At 47.1% G+C, this 15,414-nt stretch overlaps 1 protein-coding gene across 1 annotated transcript in view; it reads right to left on the reverse strand.

The window, feature by feature from the left end:
- Positions 1-12,774: 12,774 nt before the first annotated feature.
- Positions 12,775-15,414, reverse strand: part of NVL (nuclear VCP like) — a 70,429-nt gene continuing 67,789 nt past the window's right edge. The window contains exons 22-23 of the mRNA XM_058669225.1: positions 14,338-14,408; positions 12,775-13,211 (exon numbers count right to left, since the gene is read on the reverse strand). Of these exons, the coding sequence (XP_058525208.1) occupies positions 13,167-13,211; positions 14,338-14,408 (116 nt within the window). The 3' untranslated portion in view covers positions 12,775-13,166. The remainder of the gene's footprint in view (positions 13,212-14,337; positions 14,409-15,414) is intronic.

Below are 15,414 nucleotides of genomic sequence, written 5' to 3' on the forward strand. Positions count from 1 at the left end.
AGAGGGACTCAAACATTTGGGTCATTCTCTGTCGCTTTCTCAGGCACATTAGTAAGGAACTGGATGGGAAGTAGGGCAACCAGGACTCGAACCAGTGCTCATATGGCATGCTGGCCCTCACAGGGAGCAGCAGAAGCCAGACAGGACACTGGCCTCCTGAAGGTTAAGTCATCATTTGCATCCCATCTTGGAGCACTGGTTCTGCCTCTGGCTGCTCTGCTTCAGACCCAGATTCCCATTCATGTAACTGGGAAGGCCACAGAAGATGGCTCAAGTGTCTGGGCTCCATGCTGCCCACAGGAGAGACCCAGATGGAATTCCTGACTCCTGACTTTGACCTGCTGGTTGTTCCTGGCTGTTGCAGTCATCTGGATTGATGAATGGAAGATCTCTGCCTCTCACATTCACAAGCAAATGTTATTTCAAAACCTGTGTCAAAATGCACGTAACACCCATCACATCACTGTTTCCATTGTTCAGTGGAGTTCTGACGCCCTGTTGTGCAACTCATCTCCAGAACCAACTGAAACTCCATCCCCATCCAGCAGCCAGCCCCGCCCCCCACTCCCAGAGGCCTCTGGCCAACACCCGTCAGTTTCTGCAAATCTGCCTTGCTTGTTGAGGTTCCCAATCAGCAGACCTCTTCCCTGCACACACACTTTAATCTACATGCAAGCGATTCTAGAGTCGGCCCTGTGGTACATGACAGCAGCAAGGACAAGTATCAGTCACAGGGGTGGAGGAGGAGTCACACCCTCCGGGGCTTGGGCCTGGGTAATTTTTGACAGCCTGATTCACTCTCCCCGGCCAGCTGGAGAGACCGGTGAGGTAGCTGCTCCTGCCCCTGAACAAGTTCCGGTCCCAGAACTGGCTTTGGGGGCAGTGCCTGCACCTGTCATATATGGTCTGCAGCAGCTGGGCTGGACAGAGGTGGGGACTGTGGAGCTCTGCAGACCACGCCTTGCAGAGGAGCCAACAGAAGCTATCCCCGGAAGCCCCCGGTTTGTACCTTTGCCAATGTCGTTCAGGGGTACACACTCTGAGATGACTTGGTTCTTGAATGACCTCTCCTGAATGTCCGAACTAGGCCTGGAATGGCCAAGATTCAATTTGAGTTTTCACAACTGAGAGAAAAGAAAGAAGCCTGGCAGCCCATGTGAGGATGGCAAGGCTGTCAGCATCTGCCCCACACAGTGCCTGCTAGCGCCCAGGGTCCAGCCCTGCTCACCTCCCCTGGGGCCACCCCCCCCTCACTGTCTCCTCTGTGCTCCCACCCCAGGCCCAAAGGCTGCTACAAGCTGGGATGGGAGGGGTGTGCTTTGTGGGCGCCACACTAGTTCCAGCACAGTTGCCACTCAACTCTCTTCAACGTCCTGTTTGCCTTTCACAACTGCTGCCTGCCTTGGGGTTTCACTAAGAACTGGGATTGAGGTTACAAGTGGCTACCCCAGAGTAAAGCAGAGGTTCTACCCCAGAGTGGAGCAGGACAGGAGGAGGCTTGTATCCCAACCCTGAAGACTCCCAGTTCCTCACCAAGGACTATCAATACGAGCACCGAGGACTACATCCCAACTGCCAAGGAGACCACGGGGAAATGGAGTGCCTTCAGAGGCCAAGAACTCTGAGGTCACCAACCCCCATTTGGATCTACCACATGGGATGGAAGAAGCCCAAGTCCTGCCATACAGGATCCAAGGTCATCCGAACGACAACCAGGATCCCTGAGCGGTCCGCAGAAACAGAAGAACAGTAAACTTCCTTCGGGACTAGGGAGAGGAGCTTTCTCTGGTCCTTGTCTGCTTCCGATTTTGGGTTCCCACCCTCTCTTGTAATGACCATCAGGAGCGCTCCAGAAACCCCTCAAAACAAACAAACAAAAAAACTAGAATAGATAGAGAACAACAAGGAAAGCTTAGAAACAGACAGGAAATGGTCAGCGGGATGCACTTATAACTCACTGGGTGGGACACAAAGATTAGTCACTCCTCACTGGGGTATTGAAGATTTCTCTGCACACCCCTCCTAAAACTGTTCACCTAAACTGTTGACATGTCTTGTGATAGAGTTAGACTACCCGAAAAACAGCCAGGTTCAGCAAAATCATGCTTCAACACTACAAACTGCTAAATACTAAAATTAAAATAGATATGAGACAGCTGAATAATAATCTATAGCCATTTTAAGGTGTATAGAACCTGGCTGTATATAAACTAATAATTGAAATGTCAACATAGAAGTCACAGGATGTGGTTCAGAACTTGCATTCCTTTTTTTTTTTTTTTTCTCTTTTAACACTGGTTACTGATGTAACGTCGGGGCTTTTAATTGATCGGGATGATACTCTGCGGCTCTACCTTCAGACCAGAGATGGTCTCCCCAAGAAACTGTTGAACTTATCTGGACAATAAGATGCTGGACTTTATGCTTGGTAGATGCTTGCAACGAAAGAATCTCAACTGAATTTGAACTGTGGCATTGCAACAAGGTGGAGAAATCCACCGAGGGGGGTTGGAGAAGGGGGGGAATCCCAGTGCCTATAAAACTGTGTCACATAATGCAATGTAATCAACAATAAACAAATAATAATTTAAAAAATTAAAAAGAAAAAATAAAGGAGGTCCTAGGAGTGAGGGGAGGAGAAGGAAAGTGGCCAGAAAAGATAGTTATAAAGTAGCAAACCACCCTGCTGGGACTGCAGGATGCTGGGCTTTGGCCACACAGAGGTCTACCTTAGGGCAGTTCATAAAAATGCAAATTCAAACTGTGTTTCCTGGGCCTGCACTGGGCAGTTCAAGGTCTCTTTGAAAGGCACCCTGAAGAGTTGGGAAGCTGAGGTGCTAACCCCCATGTCCCTTTCTGTTGGAGGCTGCTCCTGGGGAAGGGACTGCCTAGGAAAGCCTGTGCTGGGCCCGGTGGCGTGGCCTAGTGGCTAAAGTTCTCGCCTTGTACGCGCCCCAGGATCGCATATGGGCGCCAGTTCTAATCCCAGCAGCTCCACTTCCCATCCAGCTCCCTGCTTGTGGCCTGGGAAAGCAGTTGAGGACGGCCCAATGCATTGGGACCCTGCACCCTTGTGGGAGACCCGGAAGAGGTTCCTCGTTCCCGGCTTCAGATCGGCACAGCACCGGCCCGTTTCGGCTCACTTGGGGAGTGAATCATTGGACGAAAGATCTTCCTCTCTGTCTCTCCTCCTCTCTGTATATCTGACTTTGTAATAAAATAAATAAATCTTTAAAAAAAAAGAAAGAAAGAAAGCAAGCCTGTGCACAAGGAGCATGATCTGGGATGAGCACAGAGACCAGAATGGGTGCTGCTGGATCTGTTCTGCCACCTTCTGCTGAATCCCGGGTCCTAAGCTTCATGATGCCTCACTAGGCTGGCTCTGATTCCTGTCCTGGGGGAAGGGAACTATCCTTTGATTGCCCTTGAAGAAAGTCAGTCAGACAGACAGACAGACACACACATACACACACGGAATTTCCCTTAGCACTTGTGTCTGTGGCACCTGCTTGTGATCCCAGTCTTAGCTGCTCTGCTACCCATCCAGCTCCCTACCAATGAGCCCGGGAAGGCAGCAGAGGATGGCCCAAAGTACTTGGCCCCTGCCACTCATGTAGGAGACCTGGATGGAATTCCTAGCTCCTGACTTCAGTCTGGCCCAGCCTCCACAAGTTGCAGTCATTTGGGGGAGTGAATCAGCAGTGTGAAAGATCTCACTCTCTCTCACGCTCTCTTGCCCTTTCAAAAACATAAATAAATCTTAAAAAACAAAACAAACAAACAAACAAAAACCCATACATTTTCCCAAGGCTGGAGAGTGGCAGAACAGGGCAAGTCTTATCCAAAGTTCCTTTCTTTAAGGAAACAAAGAACAATTATGAACAGAGTAAAGGTTCAGGACTTAAATAATGCCCCAGGTTTAGTCAGGCAAAACCGGGTGATTCCTGAAAGGAGAGAGGATTTAAGCCCTCTTAAGTACTGGTTTGGGTAAGTGCAAGAAAAGAGGTGGTTCAAAAAGCAGGGGGGATAGAATGATAGTCTTAGGAACTGGTACAGCAGTTTGTCAATGCACTTGGGGGTAATTATTTACTTTATTCTGTTGCTAAAGTAATTTGCAGCAACTCACAAAAAGCTGGCAAGCGGTTCTAATCCTGGCAGCTCCACTTCCCATCCAGCTCCCTGCTTGTGGCCTGGGAAAGCAGTCGAGGACGACCCAAAACTTTGGGACCCTGCACCCGTATGGCAGACCCGGAAGAGGTTCTTGATTCCCGTCTTCAGATCAGCACAGCACCAACCGTTGCGGCCGCTTGGGGAGTGAATCATTGGATGGAAGATCTTCCTCTATGTATATCTGACTTTGTAATAAAAATAAATAAAAATCTTAAAAAAAAAAAAAATGCTGGCAAGAGTGTACCACCTGGCCATCACTTCACCTCTCAAGGGAAGCCTCTGGGGAGCAGGTGTTTGGCCTAGTGTTTAGGATGCACACAGGCCCACATTTCCCTGCTTGAATTTGATTCCCAGCCCTCATTCTTGATTCCAGCTTCCCACCAAGGGGTGCGCGTGCGTGTGTGTGTGTGTGTGTGTGTGTGTGTATCCTGGGAGGCAAAGGCGCTGGCTCAAATAACCGGGTTCTCGCCATACGGGTAGGAGACTTGGATTGTACTCCCAACTCCTGAACCCAGCTGCAGCCATCTGCAGAGGGAATGAGCAAATGGGAGCTCTGTTTTACTGTCTTTCAGACAAAGAATGAAATGACAAACGTGTATATGCACATAGACACAAACAGACACACGTGCATGCATTCAATGGCCCATGCTTCTTGCTCACAGGGGAGGGACTTTGGCTCACCTGGCTGTGGTTGTTAGCCAACAATACTTGTTAAACAAATTAACGAAATCTCTCCTCTCACCCACAGCACCACCCTTCCAGTTTCTCACCTGTTATAGACTGTGCCCTGCTAATTTCCATACAGTGTCCTGATGCCAATGAAAAAGTCACTGCAGTCATCCGAAATGAACTTGGCTTGACTTTGAACTACCACGCAAAAGCGTTCCAGGTTCCAGGTGCAAACAGTCACCTGCCCTCCTCTTGACCTCCCCTCCGACCCAAACCACTGCCATATGCTAAGCAGAGGGAAGTGGGTATGGTTCCAGAAAATCCATGCCTTACCTGGATGGTGCTTCATCACACAGTATTGCCAGCCTGGGCCAGTCTGCCTTGCCTCCTGACTTTAGTAGCCTCTGTCCAGCTCTTAATGCAGGTGCCAGCTCACCACACAGCTGGCTGGCTGGACTTGCCTGCAGAGGAGGGAAAGGCAGCGAATGTGGTGGCTACAAGCTCTGTTTAGTTTATCTACCTATTTATTATTGTCTCACAAAGCACACTTTGCATTGAGAACAAAGCAGGAGTGGCGGCAAGTCTGGACTCTGCATATGCATCTGCCAGGGAGTCAGACTGGCAGGAGGCTGGAATTTACACACCCTGGGCTTCTGTCACAGAAAATTGTCTGGATAATTTAGGACATAGTCACTTCTACTCAGTCAATTATATCTGCATAAAATCTCCACCCCACCCAAAGAGGCATTCTCAAGTCTTAAAAATATTTTTATTATGAAACACATCATTAATACAGGAGAGTATAAAATGTCTAGGTAAGTTTTTATTTTAAGATTTATTGGAAAGTCAGATTTAAAGAGAGAGAGAGACAAAGATCTTCCATCCGCTAGTTCACTCCCCAAGTGGCTATAACAGCTGGCTGGAGCTGATCCGATCCAAAGTCAGGAGCATCTGAGTTTTCCATGCAGGTACAGTATCCCAAGGCTTTGGGCCATCCTCTGCTGCTTTCCCCGGCCATAAGCAGGAAGCTGGATGGGAAATGGAGCATCCAGAACAGGAACTGGAACCAAAATGAGATTCCAGCACATGCAAAGTGAGGTTTTGCCACTAGGCAAACACCAGCACAACTAGGGTGCCAGGGAGACCTGGACAGAGTTAATAGCTCCCAGATGGCCCAATCTCTGCAACCAGGGGCATTTGGAGAGTGACCCAAAGACTGAAGCTCTCTCTCCCTCTTTTAATTAAAATGCAACATGAGGACCCGGCACAATAGCCTAGTGGCTGAAGTCCTCGCCTTGAATGCGCTGGGATCCCATGAGGTGCCGGTTCTAATCCCGGCAACTCCACTTCCCATCCAGTTCCCTGCTTATGGCCTGGGAAAGTAGTCGAGGACAGCCCAAAGCCTTGGGAACCTGCACCCGTGTGGGAGACCTGGAGGAACTTTCTGGCTCCTGGCTTCGGACTGGCAAAGCTCCAGCTATTGTGATCACTTGGGGAGTGAATCATCAAAGGGAAGATCTTCCTGCCTCTCCTCCTCTTTGTATATCTGTCTTTCCAATAAAAATAAATAAGTCTTTAAAAAATAAAATACAACATGAAGGGCCTTGTTGTGGTTCAATGAGTTAAGCTGCCACCTACAACAGTGGAATCCCACACGGCACTGGTTCAAGAACTGGCTGCTCCGTTTTCAATCCAGCTCCCTGCTAACACTCTTGAGAAATTAGCGTAGGATGACTCAAGTGTTTGGGTACCTGCACTCACGTGGGAGACATGGATGATGCTCCTGGCTTGGGCCTAACCCAGTCTTAGCTACTGAGGCCATTTGGGGAGTGAACCAGTGGTTGGAAGCTCGCTCTCTCTCTCTCCCTCCCTCTCTCTGTGACTCTGTCATGCAAATAAATCTTTTAGAAAAGACATACATATTTACTTTATATTTATATAAAACCAGTATGAATACATGAACCCTAAGTGCCTACTATGAGGTAAAAAAAATAGCAGACCTTCAGAAGGCCTAAGGACACCCATCCCATCTCCCTCCCCAGGGCAACCATCACTCTGACCCTGTGTTAATGACTCCTCTCTGTGAGTACTGAGGAAGAGACTGACCTAGCTTTGTCAGAAGGCAGTACCATGCCTATGGCATGTAAACTCACCAGAGGTAACCTGAGCAGAGGGTTGGGACAGAGCTTGCCTTCAGCTTCCCCCTACTCCCCAAATGGACCAGCCAGAAACTCAATCCAGGGCCCAGGTTGGGGGGACAGGGACCCAACTACTTGAGCCATCACATCTGATGCCACCCATGGTGCATGATGGTAGGAAGCTGGACCATAGAGCAGAGACAGGAGTTGTACTCGGGCACACCAGTGTGGGATCAAGGTATCCCGGTGCCAAACATTTCCTGCCCTGCTGTGGGTTTTTTGCTCTAGGATTTATCACAGCTACAGTGGGTTGAAACAGAGGTGCGTGAAGGAACAACAGCATGCCTAGGTGCTCTGGGAAGCAGGGTTGGTGGGCCAGGCATACTGGGCATTCTGTGCCAGGGCACAAGGCTGAGCTGGGCTCACTGGCCTGAAGTGCATCCGTCCCCTGGGTCGTAGCTGACCTTCTCCTCACTCTGCGATGCCTTCCCTTCACTTGATGTGACTTCCTCAGGTTGCGGAGCACATCCTTGACCATTTCCTGCGACAGGAAGTGGCTGCTGATGCCCCCTGGGAAGATGCTACTGGCTGGGATGGACTCCTGACCTGTAATAGCTGAGCTCAGGCATGAGCACAGGACTTCTCAAGACTCGTGTACACAAGGTTCTACAACAACCAAAGCAGGAAACTACTTCACTTTTCCACAGCTTCACCACTTCTGCACGTGATGGCTTCCAGCACCCCCTTCCAGTCCCTCATAAACTACACACAAGGCTGCCGTGAACGAGTCACTCCACAGTGCAGGGAACAGAACTTGCTCATCCTAACTGTGCCCTGGGTCAGCTGCCCAGCCTGCTCCACCCTCGCGGTCCCCAACCCTTCTCTGCCCCAGGAATCACTATCTGCCTGCACGTGGACATTTTCAGCTTCCTCTGATTTTAGCTTCACGTTACTTTACCTAACATGACGTGTTCCTATACCAGCCCTCAAAACAAGTTTTAACAAATTTTAATCATGGAAACAGTATCCCACCTCTTCTCTAATCACAACGGAGAAAAATGAGAAATCAACAAAAGAAGTTTGAGGGACTGGTGTTTGTCACGGTTAATTTTTATCGCAATAAGTTCTTACATGCTGCTAATATCCTGCAGCCAACTTCTCTTTCACCAAAATGCCAGAGATTATGAGGTACCTCGGAGGTTCTTTATTCGAACAAAGTAGGACGGGAGGGGGGTGGAGAGTGGGAGAGTGAAGAAAAAGGGAAATGTCTCCTGCTATTGAGAGAGCAATTGGACTGGGTAGTAGGCAGTTAGGGTATTCTGGGTCCACAAGTCGTCATTTTTTCCTCAAATATAAAGGGGGTATTTCTTCTGCCAAGTTTTGGATTTACCAGAGCATGTCTCTCCCAAGACAAGTGTATATTTTAACATATCAGGAACATGCTTCCCCAAGAGACAAGGGTGAGATTAACATACCCATTCCCCACCCGAAGCTCAGCCTGATTCTGTCTCCAGCAATCACTAAGGGGGAGGACCTAAGACTGGCCTCTTTATCATTGGAAAGGGACCAAGGAAGTTGACTAGTGACACCTTTCTGGCCTTTTGTCCCAAGGCCAGGTACCATGGGAACCAGGAATTTTCTCTTATATATGCAGAAACATCTTTGAGGGAAACCTTTAAAAGGCGCTTTACCCACCATTAATACGGATCTTTTTTTCCTTTCTATCTCAAAGCCCCCTCACATCACTAGGACTAGAGCCTCTTTTCTCAGCTTTTCTAATAAATATTGCTTTAAAACCAAAGCACAAACATTTCGTGCCACACGAAATTTTTTCCTGTGAGACAAGAATTGAGGTTGCTGCCGTATTCAGGGTCAAAAACCCTACAACACCATGGGGGCAGGATTGGGGGTTGCCAGCGCAAGGGAAGGGGGAAGAGATGGAGAACAGGGAGAGCCAGGTGAGCTTGGAAGATGCGGGGGAAGTGGAGAGCCGGTTGGAAGGGGCTTTAGGTGGGCCCCAAGGGGCTGAGGACTGAGATTATCAGAGCCACTGGTGATTGGTAAATGGGCAGGGATTAGGGGAGGGACTGTGAGAGATTGGGGGTGTGTCGGGGGTCACATCTCACTGGTGGACAGCCTGAGGGGGATATCTAAAATAGTAGAGTCAAGAATGGCTGAGGCCTTCAGGGCTGATGTTTGAGTCACTCCTCATAGCCAGAGGTTAAGATGTGAATAGAGATGCCCGCATTCCATAGGTGAAGGTCCTCTACCAGCTCCACCTCTGATTCCAAATTCCTGATAATGCACACCCTGAAAGGCAGCATGATGGCTGAAGTGCTTGGGTCCCTGACAGCCAAGTCAGAGTTCTGGGCTCCTGGCTTTAGCCTGCCAGTCCAGCTGTGCAATTTTGGAAGTGACCCAGCAGATGGAAGTTCTCTTTCTCTCATTCTCTGTTTCTCTGGATTTTAAGTAAAATGGACCATTATATAAAATTAAAAATATTGTATGTATACACACTGGCAGCATCTACTTAGGCGTCTCTGGCAATAACAAGGCTCATGGGTGTTAGGTTCAAGGGTGACTGAGAATTAGAGATTTTTGGTTCAGGCAGAGTTTTATTAGGGGAGATTGTCTGACAGACGATCCAGAACCACTCCCATGTGGTAGAGAATGGGTGACCACGAGAGAGAAATGGCTGCCCAGAGTACACAACACTAGGCTTTACCCAGCTTAGGCACAGGGGATGGGAGAAGGCAGCAGTTCCTCTGTTTGAGCATGCCCCATCGACCTGCATGGGCTGGGCATTCAAGGAGGTGGGCTGAGACAGGCCTGAGTGATTCCAGAAGGGCATTCCGGACATTCCTGAGATAAGGCCAGCCTAATCTAACACACAACACCAACACCAACCACAATCTGGCCTTCTGGTAAAGTCCCTAAAGCGATGGCTCAGGGCATCAGCATTCCACATGGTTGCTGGTGCAAATCCCAGCTGCTCCACTTCCAATCCTGCTTCCTACCAATGAACCTGAGAAGAGCAGTGGAAGATGACTCCAGTGTTTTGGGATACTGCCACCTAGGTGGGAGAACAGGATGAAGTTCTGGGTCCCTGGCTTAAGCCTGGCTCAGCCCTGGTTGTTGTAGTCATTTTGGTGATGAATCAGCAGATGGAAGATCTCTCTCTCCCTGTAACTCTAAGTTTCAATTAAGTCAGTAAATCCTTTAAAAGATTTTTCTCGGAACAGGGGCAGGCATCGGACTTAGTGGCTAAGACACTGTTTTGGAAACCTATTAGATAGAGTGACTGGAGAGGGAATAGGGAGGAGAGAGAACAAAGGAGGCGCACTTTTAATATTTCTGGTTCAGGTTCTCTGTTCTGACCCAGCTTCCTGCTGACACACTGAGGGAGGGAGCACCTGATGCCTGAAGCTCAGGAATGAGGGTTTCTACCATCTGTGTAAGATCAGAATGATTGCTACATCCCAAGTTGTGCCTGGCCCAGCCTTTGGCTATTGCAGGCACATGGAAAAAGAACAAATGTGTAGAAGATCTCTTTCAGTCCCCGAGTATCAAATAAGATGAAAATTAAAACAAAATTTAAAAAGCAAATGGAAAAAAAAAGTGATATAACATACTAAACCTTACGTGATACGGCAAAAACTGAAGAGGAAGGATTACAATAATCTACAAAAAAACAAAAAGGAAAATTACAAATACATGACTTGTCTCAGTGACAGAGAAAGAAAAAATCAGAAGGGGAAAGAAAAAAAAAGGGAAGAAAAAATCAGAGCTACAATTAGTAGATGGGAGGGTGTTTTGGATGCAGCAGAAACCAAAGTGGATGTTGTCCCACCAGATGGGGAAGATAAAGAACTGAGCCAGGAGGAACCCAGCCACCCACTGGATGTAGCCTGTTCTTGAAATGAAATGCGCTTTGGCAGACATGGGGGAGGCACTCAGCCTGAGCCCCAGAACTCTGAGGCAGCAGCCCTGGAACCAGCTCCTGATTTGGGCCCACTCCTGGTAACTCTAGGTATCTGCCGCCTAGAGACAGGCAGGGAAAGAGGAGGGAACGGTGCGACAGGTGGACGGCTGTGACCACACAAGCTGCACATCACCAGACACCGGCACTCAGGCCATCGACGAATGCAGAAGTGATGGGATTTTGGAAAGGCAAATTGGTTTCAGTGTACGAGAGATTGGAACAGGAGATTAACTAAGAGGTTACAGTCATAGTTATGAAAGGTGATGAAAGTCCTAACTAGGTCAGTGTATGGGAACAAAGGAAACAGATTTCAGAAACATTTCTAAATCAAATGATTGATGACTAATCAGTTGAGAACTGAAGATGACATCGATTTCCAGGTGACACGGGGACTAAGGAAGAACAGGTGGCAGACAAGAGATGGAAGCAAGCTCTCAAACTCCTCTGGAGTTCCTCCATCTTGAGACTTCCCCTAGTTTTGGAAGCCAGAAAGGTAGGAATGGGAAGGGCTAGGGCAGTGTGCCAGCCCACATTCTAGGCTCAACAGACCCATTGTTGAAGAACAGTTAATCCATTTCATACTCATTAAGCTCTTCCTCTGTGCCAGGCCCAGGGCTCAGTGCGAAGGTGAAAAGATGGATAGGATCCTAAGCTCCTTAGCAGGAGATCCAATCAACTAGCTGCGGTAATGAACTCCTATGCCTGTGCTCCTTTTGCAGAAGCAGGTTGAAAAGGAAAATCCCTGCCCCTGGTGGTAAGCTTCAGCGTAGGAATCTCAAGCCAGGGAAAAGCAGATCGAGTTTGATGATGGAGTCAGTGAGAACTGGAAAGTGAGAAATGCCATTAGGAATTAACAATGCATCCAGGAAAAGATATTTAAATCCATTCACTTCCTAGGTTCAAACAGTAAGCACCAATAAATAAATCTTAAAAAAAAAAAACTCAGAAAAATCAGAAAATAAAAAATAAAACAAATACATTTCAAAAATTACTCGAACTGGAGCAGGTACGATGGCTCAATCAGCTCATCTTCCTTCTGAAAGTGCTAAGATCCCATGTGGGTGCCAGTTTGTACCCTGCTCCACTTCCCTTCCAGCTCCCTACTTGTGGTCTGGGAAGCAGTAGATGATGGGCCAAAGCCTTGGGACCCTGCACCCACGTGGAAATCCAAAGGATGCTTTTGGCTCCTGGCTTAGGATCAGCTCAGCTCCGGCTGTTACTTCCACTTGGGAAGTGAACCAGCACAAGTAAAGATCTTTCTGTCTCTCATTCTCTCTGTAAATCTGACTTTGAAATAATAAATAAATCTAAAAAGGAGGAGGGGAACCCAAATCTTACTTACTTTTGCAGTCTTTTAACATTTTAATTGAATGTCACAGAATAAAAGTTTAAGAAAAGCTTGATAATGAGACCCACCTATACAGTCTCAGAATTTACCGTAACAACAACATGATTTATTAAATATGACGCAAATTGACCCCTTCACAAAGTGTTAGAAATTGTCAAGATACAGGCCAAAGGGCCAAAACTACGACAATGTAAATATCAAGCAAGAGTAACATTTTGAAAAAATAATTCTCACACTTTAATTTGACCATGAACAAAACATTTACTGAACTTCAAAGTACATTCCCCAAATATATATATGCATATATATTACAAAGGGAAAAGGCACAGGCATTTGGAACAGTGGCCACTGACTCGTGACTTGGACACCTGCATCCCTGTTTCTGATTCCAGCTTCCTCCTAATGTATACCCTGGGAGGCAATGGTGAGTGATGGCTCACCAATTTAGGTGCCGGTAACCTCGGTAACTACCAAGGGAGAACTGAATCAAGTTTCCAGCTTCTGCCTGGCCCAGGCCTCCCTCTTGGGAGATTTAGGGCAGACTTATCAGTTTGTCACATTCTTTCAAACAAATGGAAATACATTTCCTTAAATTAAAAAAGAAAGGGCAAGTGAGACAATGGGCAGAAACCACCTTAATCAAATTTTCAGGTAAACATCACATGTGCAAATTAAACTGTATGCCACCTGATAAAAGGCAAAGAACAAAGGACAACCCTGATAAAGATACCTAACTTGGCCTCAAGGAAAAACTCTTCAGTTTCAGTGGGACCTCATTCATTTGAAAATGAAATCCTGACCCGAGATCAAGTGTGCGTCAGTTGGCAGGCTGGCTTGGCGGACACGTGGGCCAGAGACGTCACCGGGTGAGGGACCGCTGCAGAGCATCATACATCATCCGATCCTGAGCGAGAGAGTAGAATGCATCCTTTAAATTGATTTCAATTTCTCCTTTGGCTAAGTAAAATGGTCAAATACATGAGAACAATGTTGTGTTCTAAATGCTAACATCCTCCAAATTCACATACAGAAACCCCAACCCCCAATGTGATGCTATTAGGAGGTGGTGGTCGTGGGAATGAATTAGGTCATGAAGGTAGGATATTCAAGAAAAAGACTGGTGCTCCCACAGATGAGAATCTGTGCTACCCACGATCTTGCAAACTGGATCTCACCCACTACCAATGCTGCTGGGGACATTACTGTGGACTTGCCAACACCCAGGACTGAAAAATCGAGTGTTCATCATTTATGAGCCACCTGGTTTATACTATTTCTGCTGTAGCAGCTGACAAAGTCAACCATCTCAGTCTCAACACTCAACAGATATGCTTAATGGATAAGTTTCCAAGGCTTAGTTTGGGTATAGTCGAATTCCAGTTAGATAAAAAACTATTTGTCAAACAGGGTAGGGCAGGTCAAATAACACTTGAACTAGAATGATTAAAAATCCTGAGGGTATGGAAAGACTCAGGTAGGCCACTCTCTGAAAAGTAGCTTTGGGAGAATCTATAATTAGCAGAACAATCGCTATAAAACATGCACAAATAAAATCTCTCCAAAACAGCCTCATAAGGCAATTACTTTAAGTGAAAAGGTAACAACAAACTTTCTTTCCCGAAGTAGAAGTGATATATAAATAAACAAGTCTGAACATAGGCACTCAGCACACTGATCGAGTCACTGCTTGCAAAGTCTGCACTGCCAATCACAGTGCTTAGCTTGCAGTCCTGGCTCTGTGCAGAAAGTTTTCAATGTAGTGATTTTGCTAATGAGCAGCCTGGGAGGCCACTGATGGCTCAAGGACTCACCACTGCCAAACATGTGGGGAACCCAGACCAAGTTTCCAGCTCCCGGCTGCAGCATGACTCAACCCTGGCTGTTGTGGGCAGCTGGAAATCTCTACATGTGTCTCTCCCTTCTAAATAAAATCAAAATTAAAACAAAAGCCACATACACACAAACACTATGAATAGGAGTACTTATCCAAGCCTACTCTCACTGTGTTCGACCTTCAGGAGCCTTCTTACCTTTACTGATATAGACGACTTTACTTTCTTGAAAGCGTCTTCAAAGTGCTTCTGCCCCACCTTGAGTTTACCTGTGAAGCAAACACAAAACCACACACAATCTCAGTATTTAAGATTCAACTTCAGTTAAGAGATTTCTAAGCCTTTAGGGCACCGGTGACAGAATTAACAACGCGATGTGCTCTTGCGAAAAGTCTTGACAAACATAACTATCACCAATTTCTTTTTAAGACTTATTAATTTTCACTAAAAGGCATATTTACAGAAAGAAGGAGAGACAGAGAAAGAAAGATCCTCTGTATGCTGATTCACTCCCCAAGCTAATCCAAACCTAGCAGCCAAGAGCCTCCTACAGGTCTTGCACGAACGTGTACGGTCCCAATGTTCTGGGCCGTCTGCCACTGCCTTCCCATGCCAGAAGCAGGGAGCTGGATGGGAAGTAGAGATGCCAGGATTAGAACCGGCGCCCATATGGGATCCCGGCACGTTCAAGGCAAGGACTGTAGCCACTAGGCCATGCCACTGGGCCCAACCCTATGAGCCTTAATCAACTATGTAAAGACCATCAAAAAAGGGCCCCGTGCAGTAACCTAGCAGCTAAAGTCCACACTCCGATTGTGCCGGGATCTTATATGGACGCCGGCTCTAATGCCAGCAGCCCCGCTTCCCATCCAGCTTCCTGCTTGTGACCTGGGGAAGTACGCAAGTATGGCCCAAAGCCTTGGGACCCTGCACCTGCATGGGAGACCCAACAGAGGCTAAAGGCTTCTGGCTTTGGATCGGTGCAGCTCTGGCTGTTGCAGCTACTCAGGGAGTGAATCATCGGATGGAAGGTCTTCCTCTCTATCTCTCCACCTCTCTATATATCTGACTTTACAATAAAGATTCTTGACAGCCAAAGAAATCAGGAAAAAGAAAAAAGGAAATCAATATAAATCAAAAAAGAAATCTTTTGGAATTGTAATGAATAAAAGAGTAAAACAGGTTTAGTCACAAGCACCCAAATATTGAAATCAGACATTCAAATATAAATAGTACAAATTTATTTAGCTGGTCTCAAACTGACACATCATAAAA

The sequence above is a fragment of the Ochotona princeps genome, chromosome 10 (assembly GCF_030435755.1).
Source record: "Ochotona princeps isolate mOchPri1 chromosome 10, mOchPri1.hap1, whole genome shotgun sequence".
Taxonomy (NCBI): domain Eukaryota; kingdom Metazoa; phylum Chordata; class Mammalia; order Lagomorpha; family Ochotonidae; genus Ochotona; species Ochotona princeps.